Source organism: Branchiostoma lanceolatum, chromosome 12, assembly GCF_035083965.1.
Source record: "Branchiostoma lanceolatum isolate klBraLanc5 chromosome 12, klBraLanc5.hap2, whole genome shotgun sequence".
Lineage (NCBI taxonomy): Eukaryota > Metazoa > Chordata > Leptocardii > Amphioxiformes > Branchiostomatidae > Branchiostoma > Branchiostoma lanceolatum.
The window spans coordinates 13,008,971-13,031,033 of NC_089733.1; the positions used below are offsets into that span (position 1 = coordinate 13,008,971).

Genomic DNA, 22,063 nt, shown 5'->3' on the forward strand with positions numbered 1-22,063 from the left:
ATAAAACTAGATTTTTGTTAGGGTGCAAGTCTTATATTCACATCAAGACCTGTTCTTGAGTTGTGTGGCAGTCTTTTGAATAGACTGGACATTGACGCTTAAAATTTGTCTCCATCACAATGGTAGTATTTAGATCATTTCATAACTTGGTTCCTAAAATGTTTTGATACTGTATACTGCAAATTCTTATATTTTCATGGGAGAGGAGGAAGGGTAAGGGGCACGGTTGAAACGGGCAGGAAAGTAGTTATATAATAGAAACACATTCGGTGTCATGATTTTGAAGCCTGGAAACCATACCCTCGGTGGCTCTCCGATATTTCTATGGCGCTGGGAGTGACCCCCGCTCGCCCAGCCTTGGACTAAATTAACCTGCAGGGCGGCAGCGAAAGTAGGGTGGCAGCGAAGTAGGATGGCAGCCGAAGTAGAAAGGCTATCAGAAACAGTTCAATTAAGCAGACTGGGCCCGGTAAAACACCCCGAAGCCGACCCCTAGAGACTGGGACAAGGCTATGATTTTGTGGTGGATCAAAAATAAAGCCGCCATCATTTCAATACACATGTATATACAGTATATCAGAGTGTGGGCATTGCTAAAACGATTGTACATCTGTCAAAAGTGAAAGTTTTCCTATTTGCTTGGCAACAAATATAAATGCTGACACAGATGTTATCCATAAAAGTCTGAGTGACCTTGCCATTGAACCCTGAGGCCCACAACTGGGTAGGAACACTGTAAAACTAAAAGTTGGGCCCAGGAAAAAAATGTTGTGTTTCTGGTTACACAAACAACCAGAGCTCGAAATTCATTTCTGGAAAAAGGTGCACCCAACCCAAAAAATTTGGTGCAAAGAAAGAATTTTAGGTGCACCACATAAAATGCAGTTGAATGTCAGCAAAATATATTCAAATCTTAAGCTCTCGAGAACTTCAATCTGTCATTCTAAAGCTAGCTGATTTCAAACACGTAGAACATCAGCTTAAGTACAACAAAAGGTTATACCTGTAGTGCTTTTTCTGACACATATCAAGAATATTCTGTATACTAGTGCACAATAGTACTTTAACCCTATTGCATACAAAAATATTTAGGTGCACTGGTGCACCCACTGTCAAGAATTAGGTGCACAGCTCCAATTTTGGGTGCATACAGGTGCACATGCACCCACTATTTCGAGCCCTGCAAACAACCCTAGCAAAAACCTGCCAACCATGGTCTTTTTCGTGAGTCGAACGCTGGCAAGGGACATAATCTTTTAGCTGACATCTGAGTGATGAGTGTTGTAGAATTGTTTTCGGACATGTTCTGATCATATCTGTCGCAACAGGAAAAGTGATATAAACGAAGTATAAGACCCACCAAACCTAAGTCCCCTTTGTGATGACACCCTGCATAATCAGACTGCAATTGTTGCATCACTTCGGCTGACATGCCAACCCTAATTTCTTCAGGACTGTAATTGGAAACACAGCATTAATTTTCCATGGTCTTAAAATAAACTGTAAAAGGAGAAATGTCTATGGTGGTTTTGTGCTCATGCTTTTCACAGTGATCTCTTCATCGCAAACTTAACCACTGACCATAAACATTTATTTCCCCTTACCCTGTATGCCATTTTCAACTCAATACCACTGCGAACACTTATTTTTTCTCGAAATTAAATCCTCGCAAACATTTCCCCTTTTACAGTATTTTCTTCACATACACAAAAGTTTACATCCACAGTAAACACAGACCAACCAGATGGGGTATATCTATTTTTTATTCTCTAGACACATGGACAGCTGACTCTACTCGTTCTCCTCGGAGCGGAGACGAGCGTTGGGGTTGGTGACCTTGATGGCCAGCTGTTGGGCGCGCTCCACGATGAGTTTCCTCTTGCGTGACGACACGTTGTGAGCGATCTCGGCACAGAAGGTGCGGTTCTGCATCAACAAGACCTCCAAGTCCTGGCAGGGATGGAATAAGGAACAAAGTCAGCAACTAGGAGGTGCTTTTTTGTTAAAGATGTTTTAAAGTAAGAAGCATAACCTTGAAGGACAATTGGACTTGACAAGAAGAATCAACTATAAGTGGGTTAGCTTTAGCCTGATTAAATCTCGGTCCAAGCGGTCCTCTAGATGCCTGATGAATATGGCAAAAAGGAACAGTCAGCAACTAGGATGTCCATTTGTTAAAGATGTTTTTAATTTTCTGGCTATTTAACTGACAGAATTCAGGTACATGTATAGAGCTTTAGGTTCAAGTCCAGACCTGTACGTAACTAACAAGCTCAGCCCGTTATTTGTACAAATGTAGGTTATACATGAGGCCAACTGTCTTTTGTGGTAAATTGTCATCTTTTGTTTTTCTAGGGTTTTACACATTTTTAAAACATGTTTTCCAAGTTTGCAAGTGCTTTCTTGTAAATATTGTCATCTTTGAAATTGTATATATTTCAGTATTAAAAAAAAAGTATCCACTGTGTTTTGGTTTGTACAGGTACTGGTACGGGTACACTTGACACTCAGGTCTGGACCGGGACCTACAGTCCTACTTGTTCTACTCACAGCGACATTGCGGACGAGGAATTTCTTGAAGCCTGAGGGCAGCAGGTGCTTTGTCTTCTTGGCGCTCCCATAACCGATGTTGGGCATGAGGTACTGGCCCTTGAAGCGCCGACGCACACGGTTGTCAATACCCTTGGGCTTACGCCAGTTTTGCTGGGAGGGAAGAAAAATACAAAAAAGAATGTTCATGTACATGTCAATAGTCATTGAACCAATGTCAATGTCGCTTATTAATATTATACAGACTGAAGCTGGTTATCAATACAATTCCAGCTTAGACATGGACATCTCTGGCCGCAATGATTTAATTTTTGCAGAAAAATAATGATGTAGCTATTAGGATAATCATAATGAAGAAATTTTATTGGTTTGGTCTTATCAAAGATTGTAAAAACATTGATATAAAAAGAATGTGTACCATCAATGAGTTAATGAGAATGGATATGATATCATAACTTTCAAAAAATTATTTTCAGACATTAACATACAACAATTTCAGTCTATACCTCTGCAAGAATGCAATATATACTATCGTAATATCATAATTTATACCTTGAGTTTGTCATATCTGTCGCTCTGATGGCGGATGAATTTCTTCACCCGCTTCTTCACGATCTTCGGCTTTCTGAGCGGACGCACAACCATGGTGATGTTTCTGATGGAGAAATATAGAGTATGAAAAGCTGCCAGAGGTTTGATAAATCATAAAATCATAGGATAAAAGCTAACTTGGGTACAACAAAGTTCTAAAGTTTCAAGCTGACGTTGTGGTCACCGTTTGTCTTACCAACCTGATGAAACTGCGTGATGATTTAACTTTACTTGCACTACTAGTATGTGACCCTCCCCACTCTCTCTATAAAGTCTAATAAATAATTTGATTATGTACTATTGTTAAAGTAAGTGAACTACCTACATAACAAGAGCACATTTCAACATTGCTTTTTAGTTAGAGAGGTAACTGAAAGTTTACACTGGTGAAACCTCTATTTTTGATTAACATTTCATCAGTATTTTGTGACATGATAAACACATGTTTTATTTCTACCCATGTTGTATTCAAAACCATATAGGGTGTGCATTGTGAACATCACGATTTGCGGCGTTGAATTAGTAACTTGGCGACATGATGTAAACACAATAGTCATATCAAAATGGGCGTAGCGTCTACAACAGAAGTACGAAATACAAAATGAACATTGATGGCCCTCTAAAGATGTGATATCTGTCGGATTTTATTGGACATTTTACTCACCAGATCCCTCGCAGGATCCAAGATGGCGGAAGAGAAAGACCAACAGCATGGCATGACGGGAGTAGGAACTGGGCGATACCATTCTTTTACAGCAACAGGAGTGTTTATGTAAGATTATTTCAATATTCTATGATTTAGAAATCATTTTGTGAGTAAAAAGATTAAAATATTAAAAATAAATTAGTCTTTTATTTTCAGTAGTATATAGAGCAGTACATTTACTTTTATCAGTGAAATTATGATTGTGCAGAAAAGCTGAAATTCCCCTAGATCTAAAACATTCCTCTAGCGCTGAGAACGAGCACAAGATGGCGGACAAAGACAGACCTGAAGTTGAGAGACAAAAATCCAAAGTTGATCTCGGTTTACTAGAAGAAGACGACGAATTTGAAGAGTTTCCAGCAGAGGGTAAACTAATGATATGCTTATACATATACTGGAATACATATTTTGTTAAGTTTTGTGTCACAGTGATAAGAAATTGGGAGGGATACTGTGATGGTTTTGGGTAGATTTTATGATTTGTCATGTGCTTGTGGGGAGGGGGGTTGTGCTTCAGTGTAACAGAATTTTGTGTTGTCATCTTGTCATACCATTGCCAGCAGTAGAATTGTTATGCAGAGCGCTAAGAGTATAGGTGACTAGGGTCCAACCTAAGGTTTGACAGATGAACAACAAATATTCTACAGGGCAATCTCTACTGTCATTAATATATTTGACGCTTGTGTGCAGATGTGGCTTTCTACTTTGTCATTTTTTGGGGGGGGGGGGGTGAAGAGACAAAAAAAATGACAAAATAGAAAGCCCGACAAAAACGCCTAAAACACGTCAAAAACCTGCCGGAACCCCTCCTCTGCTTGGAGAGTATTTGATAACCTTTGTTTTTACACACAACTGTTTGTGTATTTTCAGACTGGCAGGGTCAGGATGAGGAGGTAGAGGAGGCCCATGTGTGGGAGGACAACTGGGATGACGACGACATAGAAGATGACTTTGCCAAGCAGCTAAGGTCAGTATACTCATAAATTATACTCCTAAATTTGTTGTTGATTAAGTAGCAGGAGAGAAAAGAAGAAGTCTGGGAATGTGGGATGTTAAAGTTCGTTATTGAAACAACCATAGAAACATAATGCAAGATGGCACATGATTGTGGTCAGAGTTTTCAATGCAAAAACTACAAACATAAAACCAATATCTCCCAGTGTACAGTATCATAGTTTGTGGCTTGTTTGATAATTTTGTACACCTGCACTTTGATTCAATTCAGTATTTTACTCTGGACTTGTTAGACATCTTCTCGTTTTACAGTACACATTTTTTTTTCTGAATATTTGGTATTTATTGAGGTATATTGAATTTGCTGTATATAATGTAACTAATGTTTTTTTCATTCTCTTAACAGAGCGGAACTGGAAAAACAGGGACACAAGGTTGAACAGATGCAGACATAGCAGAACAAGCCTGGGGACATCTTGAACATCTACTTCTGCTTTCACTACAAGATCTTATTAACAAAACTTGCTGAAGACACCAATTGTTAGAGAAACAGTTCTGCTTATGCAGTCCTCTGATAATTAGCTTCATTCTGTAATCACTTGGAAACACCAGTACATTATCTGGTATTTTGTGTTTTTCCTGAAACACGTACCACATGCTGTGACTGTATCAAACAGGTGAATGGTAGACTTACGTTGATCAAAGCACTGTTTTTCTGCCGTCTCTCATTTTCATGGACTTAACAAGTTGACTCCAACCCTTTGTAGTTAAAAAATGTATACTGTAACAATCCTTTTTGTTTCTAGTGTAGTTCCATGTTAAGTTTTGTAAACTTTCACTGCTGTAACACTCTGAACTGTTTTTTTTTTCTGACTTGACTAGTTCACATGGTAGAAAAGTATAATAGGCCTGTTACAATATAATACTGGACTGGATTGTATGATTTATTAGGTTGGAAAGATATCCATGCATTAAATGTTACCTGTCATTCACTGACCTGAGTTTATTTCTTCTATATGAATGTGTTGTAGACTGCAGATTAGCTGTATGCATATGTATTGCTAAAGATAAATGAGAAATTTAAGGGTATGAAACATGATTATGATGAAATAAGAAATGTAAGAATTTTTTTCCATTTCTTCTAAGAAAATAGCTTTTTTTCATTGTTGTAGGCTCCAACCTTTTCCTGGAATGATCTCTAATTACGAGAAAATTCTGAAAGTTTCTGTCAATTTGATGATGGAAATACAAAGTTATCACAAAACCTGTGATGCACGATTAGAAGATGATTAAAAAAAGATGAATTCGAAGGGGCATATGGTCTTGGAACACTGCAAAATTACTCAGAAACAACACATGCCACTATGCTGGATATGGTTCTTTTGTCTAAAATTACCTGAATCATGCAACTTACATCCTGACAACATGTAAAGTGCTTTTCATCCTCAGCTGCAGAACATGGTGTATTTTGATGGATAAACATGTCATTACAATATCTACCGATAGAACAATTAAAATTGGAAAGAGAGTAGAGTCACGTTTTGTGCATGTTAAATTACCCACCACACTTATAAACAAAAGTAAGCAGTCACACATATTGGTCTAGTATATAAATATTAAAGACTGTCATGTTGGTTTTATGGTGACATGTCAACAACAAAGGAATAAGATTTAGTCAAGCTAGTTAAACAGACATGATGAAAAACAAGTACAGTACATGAAGCAAGAATAGGCAATACCTACCAATTACTTAGCTTATACATACATTTCTCTTCATGGCAGAATGGTGTGAAGAGTAGCTAACTGCTACTTAACCCTGGGTCTGGGACCTCAGCAGCAGTATAATGAAATACATGTACAGTACTGGACACTGACTTCTGAGTCATGCTAGTAACAGTGCATCAAATGACTCTCATGTCGACTGGAGGGCTTCCGTTAGATCTTATTTTCCACCTGAACGACGATGTAAAATGAGGTTCACCCAACACATAAAAAATAGGCACTACGAAGATTAATTTTGATTTCCCCATGCAATAATTAAAAGACGCCACCTATGGTGACTCGAAAAGTGCAACAAACAGCTCCGTAGTCACGTGCCGTGACGTCATAAACCTCCGGTCCGACCTGTTGACCTTATGCAAATTTGCCAGGTCACGCCTCCTGGCGGCGCAGTGCGGGTCAAGGGATAGAGAAAGCTGACGGTCAAACCGGCCAGGTTGGTCAAAGTCTCGGCTTTCCCCCACCAAATTCCAGCCACATTTGTATGTATTCCGACGGATTTCGGCTTCGCAGTTGCAGTCTCCGAGCTAGGGTTGAAACTGGAGGATTTGCGGGGTTCATTCCTGAAGGGAAACAGACTCGATTTTGCCGGAGTGCGTGTGACAATTTTTTCTTGACGATTTGTCGGCAGAAGACTTTTCCTTTGGTTTGAGAGTGAAGCAGACGGCACGACTTTACTGAGAGGATACTGTGGTAGGTAAGACTCATTCATGGGTTACCGTGTTTTTGTTAAACTGTCGGTGATATTTTGGTCCATTCAGAGGTTCCAGCGTGGTATGAGTAACGTTCTGTTCCGCACACTTCCGTTACGAGTTGTTCTGACTGTACTGGCCCCCAGAGAACAAGCTAATTTCTAGCCGCTCTCTCTGTCATATGTAAATTCTAGCGTCTAGGATTTTGTATTTTCGTGTGTTGAACTGGTCTCAGTGGAAAGCTGACTGTATTTTCTTCCGACTTTATCCCAACAGGACAGACGGCCCCAAAAAAGGATGGCGGACACTTTGGACATCGATCCCGAGGTGGGTGTTGCGAAATTTTGGAACACATTCTTTGATATCCGGTAGTATGAACGTGCTGCATGCGGAAAAACGGCTGTTTGGGTTTTCTTGAAAACTTCAGGAATTGTTCCCAAGCATGTTCTGGACGTCCGTACTTTGTTTTGACAAATTGGGTGGTTTCCTTTTTGAGATATTCAAGTAAATAGGTCGGAAGTGCGTGTTGGCACATTTTCCATGACTGGGGTTCAGCATACACACTCTGCATGCTCACAAACGGCTGGTCGTATTTTCCTGAAATTTGGCCCAAAGGTGTAGGTCCACGATATCACCAATTGAGCCAAATTATATCACTCAATGTTGTTTGGTTGTCGAGAAATCCTGGTGGAAAGATTGCCGTGTTGTCGAATTTTCAATATGGCGTCTGTCGAACACGGCGGCTCAGTCTTCTGTACAGACAAGCAAAATGGCAACAACATTCTCTGACAGGGTCTAGTGTGTCTGGTAGTGTTCCGTTGGTTATTCCAACCAAATCCTTGGTTATCTTAGGATTGTTTAGGGTAAATCTCTCTATTTTGTCAATATTTTGTGGTCTGTCGTACTTCTGACGTTTGTGGGATAGTCCCTGGCTTATATGTTGCTAGCAGACCACTCGGAACTGATACCCCTATGCATACTCAAAATCTACCGGGCCATTTTAGCTATAACTCCGGTCAGTTGATCACTTCCCACAACCTAACCTTCCTACCAAATTTCAGCAGAATTCACCGGGCAGTTTTCGAGAAAACCGTCTCGAAAGTTTTTGTCATCGACGTGTTTTCAAGATGGCGTCGATTTAATGACCCCGCTGATCTTTCAGGATAGATTTTATCGTGCCCAACTCTTCTACTAATTTATGAGCCAAGACGTTCTTTGAGACGTGAAAGATCAGTTGTTTCTGCATTCAGAAAAATTACTGACAGAGCTCTGAAAGTCTTCTAACTGTTAAAATCATAAGAGGAATTGTATGCAAATGACACGGCGCGTTAGGAATTACTACTACTGTATACTCCAAATAGTGACGCCATCTTGTTCTGTAAAAATAGTTTGTGGGTCGCTCGCAATTCTTACCTTTCGCTAAGCAGATTTCTATCGACGTGAATTTCTTAATGGTTTTTTACTAAATCATATAGACATGGTTCTATAACAATCAGATAAAGCAGTAGGTTTGATGGAAACAATGATTGCAAAGCCGTTTCCGAGCTGCATAGGAGGGGTGTCAATTTCTTGTGTAGATTTTTACCTCCGGAAACAAACACGATTTGCATATTTCTACCTGTCAAAATTCAAACAACTGTTGAAACTCGTGGGACCATCAATGAAAGACAGATGCCATTTCCTTTCGCAAGGTTTAAGGCAGATATCAAGACACAACCTTGACTTAAGATCGTCTTGTTTTTCTTTACCAGTCGTAAGAATTTTAGATTCCAAGACAGCACCCCAAACAACACAATACAGGGACTATGTCACAAAGCAAATATTTATTTCTCACGAAGACCAAAGGCTTGATTTTTGTACCTTTTATAGACTGCCTGAGCTTTCCCAGTTGTCGAATGTATGGTTCCTCCAAAGTTTGCATTGTAAACGTAAACGAGCTAGGTCAAGACTACTCGACACATGATTCTGTGTGCCCAGCCTTCTTAGAAAAACAGTGCTCACACACAAAGGAACGTCTTACAAATCCGCATTTTTCTTAATTCTAGCATACTGTATTTATCAAATCTTTGGTAGACTGTAGCTCTGAAGATTCTTGCTAAATGTCTGAGGTTTTAAAAGAGGGACGGGCCCTTCCTTGGGATTTTGGACGTGGGCCAAAACGCCCCTTGCAAATCTCTCAATGTTGGACCTGTGTGACGTAGTGTTTTGATTATACTAGACCAGGGGGTTGTTTATTTCGCCCTTGAAGGCTCCAGGCAAATAATGCCCAGTGACTTATGTGCTCTTTTGTTGTCGCGTTGAACGCCCTAGAAAATGCAGCAGTAGTCTTTCAACTTGATGAAAAAATATTACAATGACATTCTTTGTTATTCTTATAAACTGTATTTGAACAACATACAGGTGAGTTTAGCAAATTTTTGTACAATGTATATATCATAGTCACATGCAGTGTCTTTATAGGTTTCCAGGAGTGTATAGTAAATTATAGACAGCTGTGTCACACAGGGTGCATTGTTTGCATATTACTAGTTCTAAGAACGACAGCCTATTTGCTTTTTTTTTGTTTTTGCCACAAGGAAAAGCAAGGAGCATTTCTTTGAAAACCGTATCTTTCACATTGAGAAATTATTACATATACCGAGCGTTCGGTTCTGACCATTATTACTCATATTATAGGCATATATCATATTTGTATAGATTTATTTGTAGGCAAATAATGCATTGCAGAAGAAATAGGGGCTCAGTAGACCTACGATTGCCATGTCATGTTCATTTCACCATATAATCGCCCAACGTCAGAAGGGCAATCTATTGTGCCGCCTTATCTATAATGACGTTGACGTCATTCCCAATGTAATTTTTGTATAATTGTGAAAAGTCAGTCAACTATACTGCTTTTTCAAGGTTGTCTCACACAGTTGTGTTAAATTCAACATTTTTAATGATACAGACTAAAAAAAAGATCAATATCATTGTGGATATGGTATATGGAATGAAATTACAACCTAATGTAGTCCTGATTGATGAAAGAGGTTCTCATAAAATATTTTTCCAAAAGATCTTTTCCAATCTATTTTCATTTGGGAGAGGGGAAATTCTTCTTGAAACAGGGAACAAATGAATTTTCCATGACAATTGAAGGTACTCTGTTCTGTGAGCAGACAACAGTGGAATTATCCAACTCACCAGGTAGAAAACACAACCCTTTCTCTTCCCCATGTGGCAACAATACCTCACGGTCATTCAAGACAACCTCTACCCCAGAAATGTTTTTCAAACAGTTGTCGTTGACAACCCACTTCCCAAGACAATTCGATTTTCACTGACTACTCATTCCTACAATGAAAACGATTGGTCATTAATTGACTTACCTGCCATAAAGTATTTATGAGAAGCTGAAAGTAGAGAAGCGGTTTTCCAATCAAGCCAAGGTCACGCAGTGTAGTACTGTCCAGAAATTAGGCTAATTCGGCTTTATCTCGGTCTCTAATGTCAGGTATATGCAATGACATCTAGTACTGTAGTTCTCTCTCTAAGATTTTCTCTCTAGATCTAGCAAACTTGATACTTGTTTTAGTTTAGGCCAGGGCTTTTTATTTGTGATTGCAAATAGAGTACTGTAACACGATTTGTTTGCATATAGTATACATACATGTAGTGATGTACATGTGTTTGACTCATTTCGGAACAGTCAGTTATGAACATTCATTGCAAGACAGCACTTTGAATTTACATGATAATCTGTATTGTAGGTATAAGTGTTTCTAAGGTTTCGCATCGTAACTTCTGATATTGCGTTATTGTATTCTTACTCTTAGTCCATAACAATTACAGAAGATAGCAGAGCAACCAGAGGAGATATCAAACCATTTCATCCACCTTGGCTGCTGTTCAATTATATGTTTGTCCTAGAGTTTGCTAAGGACGTTCATTTACACTTCAAACAATGTAGGCGCAGTCAAAACAAACCTGACACATAGCCGCAAATGTGTGCACAGAGGAGTTGTCTTCTACACTCGCCAACCAAAACTTGTCTTGGCACTCACTCTTCAGTTACAGTGTGTGGGAGGGGGGCTACTTGATAAGATGTAGAATTGTTATGCAAGTTGATAACATGGACTTTAAGCCGCTTTTGTTGGTGCAGTGCAGATAGTGATCATATTTGTGCATGCACGGACTGCAAATCTACGGAGGTCGGCGGTAGGAGGATATTCTGTCCTCTACCTGTCGTGTTATACAGATGTTTTACTTCCAGTTAGTTGCATATAGATGGAATTTTTTTTTGCTAGATGGAATATGCAGATATTACAAGACGATGCACAACACAATACATTACCAGTAAGGTAAAGCGGTCGAACTTCAGACTGAGTACATAGCATGACACCTTTTTGTTAGCTAGTAATGCAATACGGCTTCGCGACGACTCAGGTATTTGGCTCAACACGCCAGATCACCCCTACCCTTTTCCATAAGTGTGTTGGGTTCTTTTACGTTACCAGTACTTGATAGATTTCTAACAAGAGTTTATCAAATTTAAAATTCTGCTATTCTTGTACTGTTCCTTTCTCACGTTCTGATTGGACAAAGAGTGAAATGCGTTTAAAGTGTTCAAAGAAAAATCAACAACAGGTAATCCCTAACTGTCACACACTGTTGACTCAGGTTTAATCCTGTCCCTCTAAATGATTGACAGCTCGGTTTGTGTACTCAGGAACAGGGTGTGTGGGGCTTTGATACAGCTTTGATATTACAAAATGTATTTTAAAAGGTTCCTGGATATAATATTGGATGGTATATTTGAGAATGAACTCAAGTTTTGCATACGAATGCAGTCAGAACACCAGCTTGTCAGGATTTAATTGAAAACGGCAAGATTTGATACGCTTTAGTTCTTAGAACTGCGTAATCTACCGTAAAATCCCCATTTACGTACGCACTTTTTAAACTTTTCAAGTTGCAAGCAGGTGCTCCAGGCTGACTCCAAAGTCGGGGCGCGTACGTTAGGAGGGGTTCTTCCTCGGAAAAATCGCATATCTGCATGAGAGTACGGTACATCTTCATGCAAATTAAGTGTGGAATGCTACCACACAATCAATTAGTAATAAAGAATAAATAATAGATATATTTAAATTGTTTGATATTTTCTACCCAGAAACATTTTCTCAGCAACCCTTTAAGTCGGTAAACATCATCGGAAGGATGATCATTCATGTCAACCTCTTAACTATCCACCGAAATGCTGGAGAGGGGGTGCGTACGTTAGGAGGGTTTTTCCCCTGAACGTTTCAACTCACTGAGTCAGGCCCGCAATCGTCCCCAAATCGGGGGTGCGTACGTTAGGAGGGGTGCGTACGTAAATAGGAATTTTACGGTATTCACATCTGTTCCTTATAAATCTGCTTTTCAAGAAAGAAGGAACTGTCGTCTTATTTCGGGATTTAAAACAAATAGATCTAGAGTATAATATTATTTATTAGCACCAGGGTTGGTGGGCAAATGCACATAATATACTCTTAGTTTGAAAATTATTGCTGTCACCCAAACAATAAATTTTGTTTGTACAGCCATGCAAACAATGGATAACAGATGGATCTGACTTCAGTGACATGTAAAAATTAGGGCCTCTTTACACCTACGACATTTTAGGGTCGTGCGATCATCGTCGTGGGCGACGTCGCCGGCGACGGTATTTTTTGGCCGTCTAAAGACGATCAAAACAATCGTACGACGGCAATAAACGGGAAATCCTCGAAATGTCGTGCGACCACCTCGGACCCAGTCGCACGACGTTCAGCGGGGGGGCCTGTGGCTGTGTTTTTCTCGTCTAAAGAAGAATCGTCGCCGGCGACGGAAGTGGGTGATATGCTAATAAGCCTACAGCGTGCTGTTTCCTGTCCGGGAAGGAAAGTTTCTATCGTTTTCTTTCTAAATATGCATGCAGTTAGCAATGGAAACATATTTTTCTCATCCGAAACTGGTTATTCCGGCGCGACGCCCTGCTACCAGTGGCTACTTCTCTAGTATGCCCCTATTCGTCGATCCCCGGGACATCTCCGGCGGCGGCCACGAACTCAGGTTAAATCCCGTCCGTCTCTGTACTAGCCTCAATCTCTTTCTTTGTTGAGCACCATTCTCAACGTCTCATCTACAGGGCAACAGTTGTTGCAAAGTCAGTAAAAGCTTAATCTTTTGACGAAAACAAGCGGTTCCCCCGCCATTTTGAATTTGAGCGCAAGAGTTCACTTTGAGTCACACGCGCACATTAATGGAATTCTGCGCCCCGGGGGTCCCATGATATTTCCTGACCGTGTGTCTAAAGAAAACCGTCGCCTACGACGATGGTCGTACGACCTTATAACATTGTAGGTCTAAAGTGCGCCTTAGACAAGACATGAGAAAAAAATTGTACTGTTTCTATTTCTGTTGCAGTGCTATCTTTTTGTTACAGTAGAACCAAAGGGTAGATAAATATGTACATTCACGATCTTTGGAGGACATAGAAAGGATACAATATTTACCACAAATAAATGCCATTCCAGGTTGGCTTGACAGAAAGCTATTGAGAAGCAGTTTCTATATCTCATGAAATCGTCTGATTTCAATTCAGGGGATTGTGTTTGAAAAACTGGTTGACATCGTTTGGTTTTACCAAGGAGGTTAAAATATTTTATCCAGAAATCTTTTACATTGTGTGATCAGTGCCACTCTTACCTGATTCCATATATGGTGCCCTCTTGTTTAAAAATATAACCAGAAAGATCAAATCAGAAACATAGCTCAAGGTATATTAGAGTCCATTCCAAGACACCGCACGGATGTTTTTTGCCATTGTTTAGAACTAATTTGAAACCTTTGTAACTATTTGTAATATAAATGTCATGGCTTCTTACATTTCTAAATGTGTTTACACTTTCTAAATGTTCCCACATTTTCGTGGAATATTCAAAATATTCATGTCACTGGGAACAGCATTTCTGATACTTTCTAAAGATTGGCTACAGCACACTGCCTTTATTTCGAAGTCTGAATCATTTTTTCGAAAGAAGAAACTCTGCTGTTAATTAGTTAATAGCACCCCAAAATAGACGGTTGAAAGGAGCGGTGACACCCCGCCGTGCTCTCACGCGGAGTCGGGAGTTAAGTAAACAAACAGTTAATTTCTGCCTCTAACGTTAGCAGGACAACAATCCGAAAGAAACATTATCAGTGTCTCTCGGCTTCTCTATCAATCAAACCTAGAAATCTTGCAGAAACGGCCCAAATGCGACAGAAATAACAAAGTACCGAAGGAAGCTGTAAGTGGTAACAGTAGCCTGCCGTGCTGCCCTCCCCACCGGGACCGCTAGAACAAGAATGTTCAACTGGGACGTAAAAAAACCCTGCAGAAACTCCGCCAGGTCCAGTGTAATTATGAACGCCAATCGGCCAGTACAGAAAACATACAGGCTTTATTGTTAGCCTGTGTAAGATAAAGTCCTCTCTTGTGGGATCTGTTTCCGAACCAGAACGCCTCGTGGGAAGTTTGTCCCCGTGTTGTTGTTCCCCCGGCAGACGGCATGACTGTTTCTCCCGGGGAGGAGTTAAAACACGTTGTCTAAAATATCTATCTTTTAACGTATGTTGATAGAATTTAAGATTTGAATGCTACAATCTAAGCATTACAGTAGTATTGGTGTGATGTTATTACTGTGAACTTTTGTATCCATAATTATTTGATAATAGTTTCTAAGAAAGTTCCCCCTACAAACAGAATAGACTCCCCCAAGCAGGCCGCCACATGTTAGAATTGTTGCAACAGAGATCTACGTTCTTTTTTGGTGTTTTCCTCCAGAATCTTCGTGATTTTGTCGGTAAGAATCTCTACAAAAAATAACACTGCCCTTTAGTTTACAATTTACTGATACCATGGGAAAAGGAAGCCTCCCTTTGACTGTACATGTCGCCGAACTGAGTGACAGATCAAAAAACCCTTTGGGGCTAGCCGGCTCTCCCTTGAGCTCCCTTTGCATTGTGCCGATTGTTGGGCTTATTTGACGTGGATAAAACTTTTGCTTTTGCTCACTACGTGTGGTATTTTGACCACTGATCATTTGAAATGTTTGCTGGCCCTTTTTGTGCAGCAAAATTACAGTTGAATTGTGCTTATCCTCTGGAGGAATTCTTGCCGATGTCCACAGACAGTGTCACGCCACAGTGCCTTCCTGCGCGGTCGGGGGTCCCCGCTCGAGCCAAAACATGCTTTGTTAGGATTAGCGGCTCGTTACGGGGGGCAAATGACCCAAATCTTTATTTCGAAATCTTTCGAAACTTGACACAAACCAATATGTATTTCAAATCTATTTAAAAAAATGATCTCTTTTGACTGTCACTTTCGAAATGTTTGCAAATTATCATAACAACTTCTAAAACATGGTACTCTCGTATTTCTTTTTTTTAGAAACATTTATGAATATTTCTAAAGATTTGTAATTATATAACAATAATTCGAATATATTACAAATATCATTAAAAAATCCGTGTGGTGACTTGGAATGGACTCTACACTGTATTATATATGTTTTGTTGTACAGTATTTAATTGAATGCAGCGACGGCGTCAGAATGGCCTTGAGGGGTAGCGACATTTATTTCCCACGCTCCCCGCTCGAGCGACAGATGACGAACACCCTACAATCACCTAATATTCCCCTCATTTGCATAATAAAACACTCCTTAGATGTCCATTCAAAAATGATTTGGTGCCCATTGCCGACAGGCAGCACATGAAATGAAGTCAGTTCTTTCACACAATTACAAGAAAATACAAAGACTAGATGGATAATGTTTTTTAATATTGCACAACATATATTCAGGACTTATATTTGATTACAAAGGAAGTAAAATCCAGACAGGAAATGGTGGTACTGCATTATTTACACTGCACACAGGCGTAACCATACGTCACACAAGTTACCTTTGAGCTTGCTTTGTAAAGACGACTCAGGTACCCTTTTGAAAACAAGCAGTAATACGCCACACACTGGTCCCTCCCTGGTTGGAACAGCAAGCCAAGCCCTGCTTTTGTGTTCTGCCATAGCGGAGATCACGTTTCTCGTGGCGTGAGCTGTAATTAGCTAATCCCAAGGGCCATGCGGACAAGACGAATTGGTCGATGCCCGAAATACGCTTTCCCATCAGTCGTGACTGGTCTCCTGACGTTCCATAGGCGAGGAGATGCATTAAGTTGGCTGTTTAGTAGTTCAGGCATACTAGCACTAGCATCTTGTTTTAGTACAGAGACACACAGGGCATTCTTCATCCAGTAACCTCTGACCTCTTAGTGACTGACTGGGGTCAGCTCATGAATATTAATGAGTTACTGAAGTGTGTCCGCATGTATCCAGGAGCAGGGGCCCCACTAATCTGATATGCTGATTCAGGGCCCTGAGGAGGAACATCCCATGGGGCCATTTTGGCTGTTCCAATACTTGCCTCTACTCCCTCTGTTGAATGTCAGAGGTGACTTGGGTCTTTCTTACAGGAAGAGCCATCTTAAAGCTGCTTACTTATAGTTTTACCAACTGCGAATACATTAATACCAATAGTTAACATACTTGGGGACAAATTTTCTGGGATAATTTGAAATGTGAGCATTATTTTCATGATTTTTTTCTTTCCCTGTGCAGCTGATTCCACCAATAGCGAGGAAGCGGAAAACAATCGACAACTTTGGGACGTTCTGTGCGTTCGTGTTGGCGTATGAAGCACAACTTCAGGTATGGAAAAAGACTGGATGTGTTGCCAGTTTCCTTTATTTTGAAAACCAAGATCTTGTGTTGGGTACACAAATTTTAGTATGCGGATGTACCCACAGACGTTTTGTTTTTATGTACTGAATTGTCAGTTTTGGAAACATTTCTTTGCTGGGGACTAAACTCCTGGTCGAATGGCCTTAACTTGGTCAGCTTGTTATGTTTGTTGTCAGGGCCCAGAATACCCTCCGGTAAGCTGCAGTTAGGAGAATAAATCAAAATATACAGCATATTCACATCACTTGTTCAAAGCAGGCAAAGAATTTCAGATTCTAGCTCTGAAGAGGAGCAGGTTTATGATTAGATTGTGCAACCAATTTTGATTTTGTTTTCTGTAAAACCAGATTTTCATGTTCAAAAAAAAAAAAAAAGAATCCCTGTTGTTGAAGAGAAGTTGTAATTAATCATTTGAGTATTTTGTTGTTCTTAAGAGTAAGAGATATGGTGATGATGTTGTTTTGTTCCCTGTAGAAGATGAGAAAGAGTTCATTATTTGAATGGTTTGTTATCATGTTCCCTGTAGAAGATGAGAAGTAGTCCCCACAACAGCACGGGCAGCTCGGCGGGCAGCGACACGACGGAGAGCACCACCAGCGAGGTGCAGGACCTGGAGGGCAGCTCCAGCTCCTCCCACTCCTTCACGTCGCCCGCACACAGCTTCCCCACCCCCGCACGCTCCGTCAGCAAGACCAAGGGCATGAGCAGCTCCGATAAGAAGATCAAGAAGGAGAAGAAGAAGAGGAGAAAGCAGATTCTCAGTCAGCAGTCCTTGGAGACAGGTGGGTTGTGAATGAAAATTGTGAAATTAGCATATGCACATTATATCGTTTGCATATGAAAGTGAATTGATTTACATGTTTGTGACAAGTGAAGTGAAACATTTGAGGAAATAACATCATTTTGCTCAATTTGCATGTTTGGGACAACTAAGAGGAAACAATTGAGTGGAAATAATTGACAATGGTCTGATGATTTCTTCTTGAAAAACACAGTTCAAAGCTGCATAGGTTTGAGTCTCAGTGATGTCATTTTCCGAACACAACAAATGTTGACAATGGTCTGATGAGTTTTCTGTTGTTTGCTGTTCCAGGTGTCGTGACAGATGATTCGCTGTTTGAGCGTCCCGATCCCGCGGAACACAAAACAGCCAAGAGGAGAAAAAGGATCTCCAACGAAGTTATCGAGTCTGGTATGTGTTCACTACTCTCCTAACCATAGTTAGTTGATTTGATTTGATTGATTTATTTGGCTGTAAGAAAGTACAGCCAGGGCTACCCAGTTATGGGCACTCCTTACTAATATGATACAATGCAAGTTGTCAGTTGTTCAAGGATGTTCAACTGGTGCAATAGCCTAGTGTTTCCTTGAGTGGCCGCGCACATTTTGGAGGTAATGTCATTGAAACTTTCTGTGCTTAGTATTCAGCACTTACGACAAAACAATATGGAAGCTGAACACACCCCACTACTATCAGAATAGCCCCTTGCTGTAGTGCTTACACAACTGTCTGGCCAAGAAACACAGATGAACACCAAAAGCTGTGGGAAGAGTTTTAACTTCAATGAAACCAGTTCACTGATATTCAGATGTTGTTAACTTTTTGCACCCTTTTTTTTTACGCCAGATGATGATTGGAACCTGGTGACGTGCTTCTGCCAGAAGCCGTTCGCGGGACGTCCCATGATCGAGTGTACGGAGTGTACCATCTGGATCCACTTGTCGTGTGCGAAGATCAGAAAGTCCAACGTCCCGGAAATATTCATCTGCCAGAGGTGCCGCGAGGCCAGGTATGTGCTATGTCCTTTTTTTTTTAGTTTCTTACAAAAGAACAGAAAAATGGAAGTGGTGTTACACTTTAGTATCCATCACAAAGAAAAAGAAGGAAAAATGTCAAGAAATAAAAAAATCCATGCTTCTGTGACATCATTCTGCAGGTCGAACATGTGACACATCAGTTGAAGAAATTTTCAGATAACCACCATCTCTATCAAGGGATGGTTATAAGGCACTGCTTGTGTTTGATATCACAATTAAATCCTGATTCAGAATGAATTCTCCAAACACCGTCAAGCTACCGAAGGAATTTTAGCTAGTTTGATACATGTATTTGAGGTTTTAACTTGTGAGTTTTTTATAAGGCTTTTGATGCTTTATGACTAAAAACTGTATCAATTCTTTCCAGGCACCAGATCCGGCGGTCGTCCAGGCAGAAGGAGGAGAACTCCAGCCCCAGTCCGAGCCCCAGTCCCAGTCCTAGCCCCAGCCCTCACATCTCCAGTAGCGACTCCGAGGACTTGTAAAAGCGACGTCCAATCACAGAACTTTGTGTTGAAAAACGGATACTGTTCTGTTCGTATCCAATGCGGTGGTTTGACAGGAAGTTGACGTTGTTTTCTGATGGTTGGACTGAAAGAAGTTTACGATGTAGTCCCTCTACCAGTCTGTGGGTAACTCTGGACACCCCCATGTTTGGAGCGGAACAGTCCACTTTGGTTGATCTTCCAACTGCTGCTGGTCAGGACCACTGAAGATGTAGGGGTGTTTGGGGCTAGTTTACAGCTGTCTTGGGGAAAGGTCCAGTGGTTTTTCCATGCGTATGGATGTATATTGGGAGTTCTATGAGAGATCTATTGTAAATATGACATTGTTCCAGTTCAAAATGTTAAATGTTCAACCTTCCTCCTTCTGTACAAAGAAAACTACTTTTCCCCCTGTACATTCTAGCAAACAGCTCTTTTGTCAAATATTTCTTGACAGCAAAACTGTTGAACAAGTTGAATCTTTGTTTTTCCTTTTTCTATAGACTCTTTTATGTTCTATTTGATTGGTGAACAGCAAAATGCAATGGCAAGAAGTCCTACTTTATGTATCACAATTTCAAAAGTTCTTTGTCTTGAGCAGGAAGCGTGGGGGAGGGCAGTTTCGTTATCAATATTGTTTCTAAATATTTGTTATAAGCCACAAAACAATCTATTTAGGCGAAAACTACTTGTGCTGGTCACATGAGTGAAAAATGGCTGTATTTTAGGCCATGTTTGGTTCTAGACGTGTAGTGGGAGAGGCTTAGCAGGTAAAGTGAGCGAAGTAGACCAAAGAGCACAAGATTTTCTAAATATGAACTTAAGATTCAAATTGGCAACTCTTGTAACTGATCTGCATTGTCCTTCCGTAACGTACCAGTCACACTCTGTATGAACCTAAAGTTAACACGTACGGGATTTTATTTTCTATCTTTTACAACAATGCAGTGCTACGTTGTGCTGTGAACATAAGCATGGGGAAACTAACGGTGCTAGACTCTAACACAATGCTCAGTATTGGTGCATTATGCTTGGATTTTTCACAAATATCAAGTTTAAGTAAAAGTGACAATACCTATCTGGTCTTTTATTTAAAGCTTGGTTGACAACAAGGATCGTTTTTTTGTTCTTAAGCAAGTGTTATTTTAATGGCAAAAGGATGAGGTACTGTAAAGATGGTTTTTCGTTTATAAAAACTGGAACATCAACATTAAGGGCTTTCAATTCAGTTGATTTTAATATTCCTGTTCTGAAGGTTAAAAAGAAAAGTTGCAAGGTGAACGGGAGTATAGGTTCATATTATTTTGTACATGAGATCTTTCTTCCTTAATGTAAATAAAGATATCTGGCCTTATGAAGAAAGAAAGAGGATTTTTCATATTAAGCCTGTCTAAAAGATGTTCCTGCCTTTGTTACAAAAGGTTATTCCGAGCCGTTACATGAAAAGTTTTGAGACTTTTGTCCGGATTTGGGTTGATTCAGTAATAGAGAAATGTTTATACATCTGTACAGCAAAGATGTGAATGTTCTATAGTATGGTGGATAAACAATATGTGCGGTAATCTTGGACATGTCGTCTGTGCTTAGGGTAGTTACCATGGTAACCAAGAGCCAATCAGTGTAATCCCTGGGGGATGTGCACAGGAGCATTCTAGATGGGGTCGACTCTGTTAGATGCCCCTTTGAGCAGAAGACATTGATAGTGTTATTCAAAATCAAAGGCAGGCCTGCCAGAAATATTACAAACTGTTTCCGGAACTGAATGCAGAAAACAAAACCAACAAAATCTGACCATTTTACATAGAAATGTGGTCTAACTAAATCAACAGAAAGCTATCTCCTTTAAATGTGGCCTTGTGACCATCACAATTGTCATTGTTTGAGGTGAGAGGACTGCTGTAGTAGTGAGAGTGAGTCATGTTTTGTGAGAAATGGGTCTTGTTTGGAGAATGTTGGGCCAAGTTCTCTAAATATCAGCCTTTTCATATTTGGGCACATTTCGGCAAAATTCTCCTTCACAGACGTGTATGTATATATGAAAGTACGTACTGTCTTTCACGTTTCATACATACACAACTGCCTTTTTCATTCTACCCTGCCCTCAGATCCCCACTCTGTGCACACCCTCGTAGGGTTTTTACTGACAGGGTCATGATTCTTCCAAACCGACTTGGGTGTACATTGTAAGCAGTTTCTCTGGTCACCTGACTGATGTACCCATGTGATCATGACATGTTGAAAAGGCTCCTCACATTTGGAGTCACTTCCTCCTCAATGTTCGACACCCCCCTCTAGTAGGTATTGACATGTAATGCAGGTTAAGGAAAGAGGCAAAATCAGAAGTACCTTTTGTACAGTGCAAAGTTATGTTTGATTAAAAACTTCATTGTATACTCTTGTCTGTTAAGTGTCATTACTGTTAGAATAATTGTCTCTAAAGACTTCTAACCTGACTATATCATGCTTCTAGCAGTTCTCCCACTGGTCAGAAGGGGCAAGTTTTCTTCCTGGAAAAATTGACTCTCCAAGCAGAGGTTAGAGTTAGACTCCTGCTTGGTTTGGACGTATTTTAAGGCATTTTTATCGGGCTTTCTATTTTGTCAGGGTTTTTGTTGAAAAAGCTATTTCAACTTGACAAAATAGAAAGCCTGATAAAAAGAGCAACTTGAAATATGTCCAGATTTTAATCGGGCCCAATAAA

The 22,063-nt window shown here is 40.1% G+C and overlaps 3 protein-coding genes and 1 long non-coding RNA gene across 5 annotated transcripts; 2 read left to right on the forward strand and 2 right to left on the reverse strand.

Annotated features, from left to right (window-relative positions):
- Positions 1 to 1,745: 1,745 nt before the first annotated feature.
- Positions 1,746 to 3,894, reverse strand: LOC136446216 (large ribosomal subunit protein eL32-like). The gene is made up of 4 exons (XM_066444533.1): positions 3,806 to 3,894; positions 3,103 to 3,205; positions 2,551 to 2,703; positions 1,746 to 1,950 (listed from the first exon to the last, which is right to left on the reverse strand). Exons 2-4 carry the CDS (start codon positions 3,193 to 3,195, stop codon positions 1,792 to 1,794), a joined length of 405 nt encoding a protein of 134 aa, XP_066300630.1. The 5' UTR covers positions 3,196 to 3,205; positions 3,806 to 3,894; the 3' UTR covers positions 1,746 to 1,791.
- A 190-nt stretch (positions 3,895 to 4,084) lies between these two features.
- On the forward strand, positions 4,085 to 5,797 carry LOC136446217 (26S proteasome complex subunit SEM1-like). Its single transcript, XM_066444534.1, has 3 exons — positions 4,085 to 4,213; positions 4,718 to 4,814; positions 5,208 to 5,797. Exons 1-3 carry the CDS (start codon positions 4,114 to 4,116, stop codon positions 5,254 to 5,256), a joined length of 246 nt encoding a protein of 81 aa, XP_066300631.1. The 5' UTR covers positions 4,085 to 4,113; the 3' UTR covers positions 5,257 to 5,797.
- Positions 5,613 to 6,814, reverse strand: LOC136446218 (uncharacterized). The gene is made up of 2 exons (XR_010757529.1): positions 6,545 to 6,814; positions 5,613 to 6,250 (listed from the first exon to the last, which is right to left on the reverse strand). It is a non-coding gene; the product is annotated as an uncharacterized lncRNA (long non-coding RNA).
- A 152-nt stretch (positions 6,815 to 6,966) lies between these two features.
- Positions 6,967 to 21,755, forward strand: LOC136446215 (PHD finger protein 13-like). Of its 2 annotated transcripts, none has more exons than XM_066444532.1 (7): positions 6,967 to 7,277; positions 7,549 to 7,599; positions 16,937 to 17,026; positions 17,586 to 17,841; positions 18,153 to 18,251; positions 18,687 to 18,849; positions 19,245 to 21,755. In XM_066444532.1, the coding sequence occupies exons 2-7, from the start codon at positions 7,570 to 7,572 to the stop codon at positions 19,360 to 19,362; spliced, it is 756 nt and encodes a 251-aa protein (XP_066300629.1). In that variant the 5' UTR covers positions 6,967 to 7,277; positions 7,549 to 7,569; the 3' UTR covers positions 19,363 to 21,755. The 2 variants fall into 2 exon arrangements, with proteins under 2 accessions (XP_066300629.1, XP_066300628.1); XM_066444531.1 differs by having other exon boundaries at positions 6,967 to 7,273.
- The last annotated feature ends 308 nt before the right edge of the window (positions 21,756 to 22,063 follow it).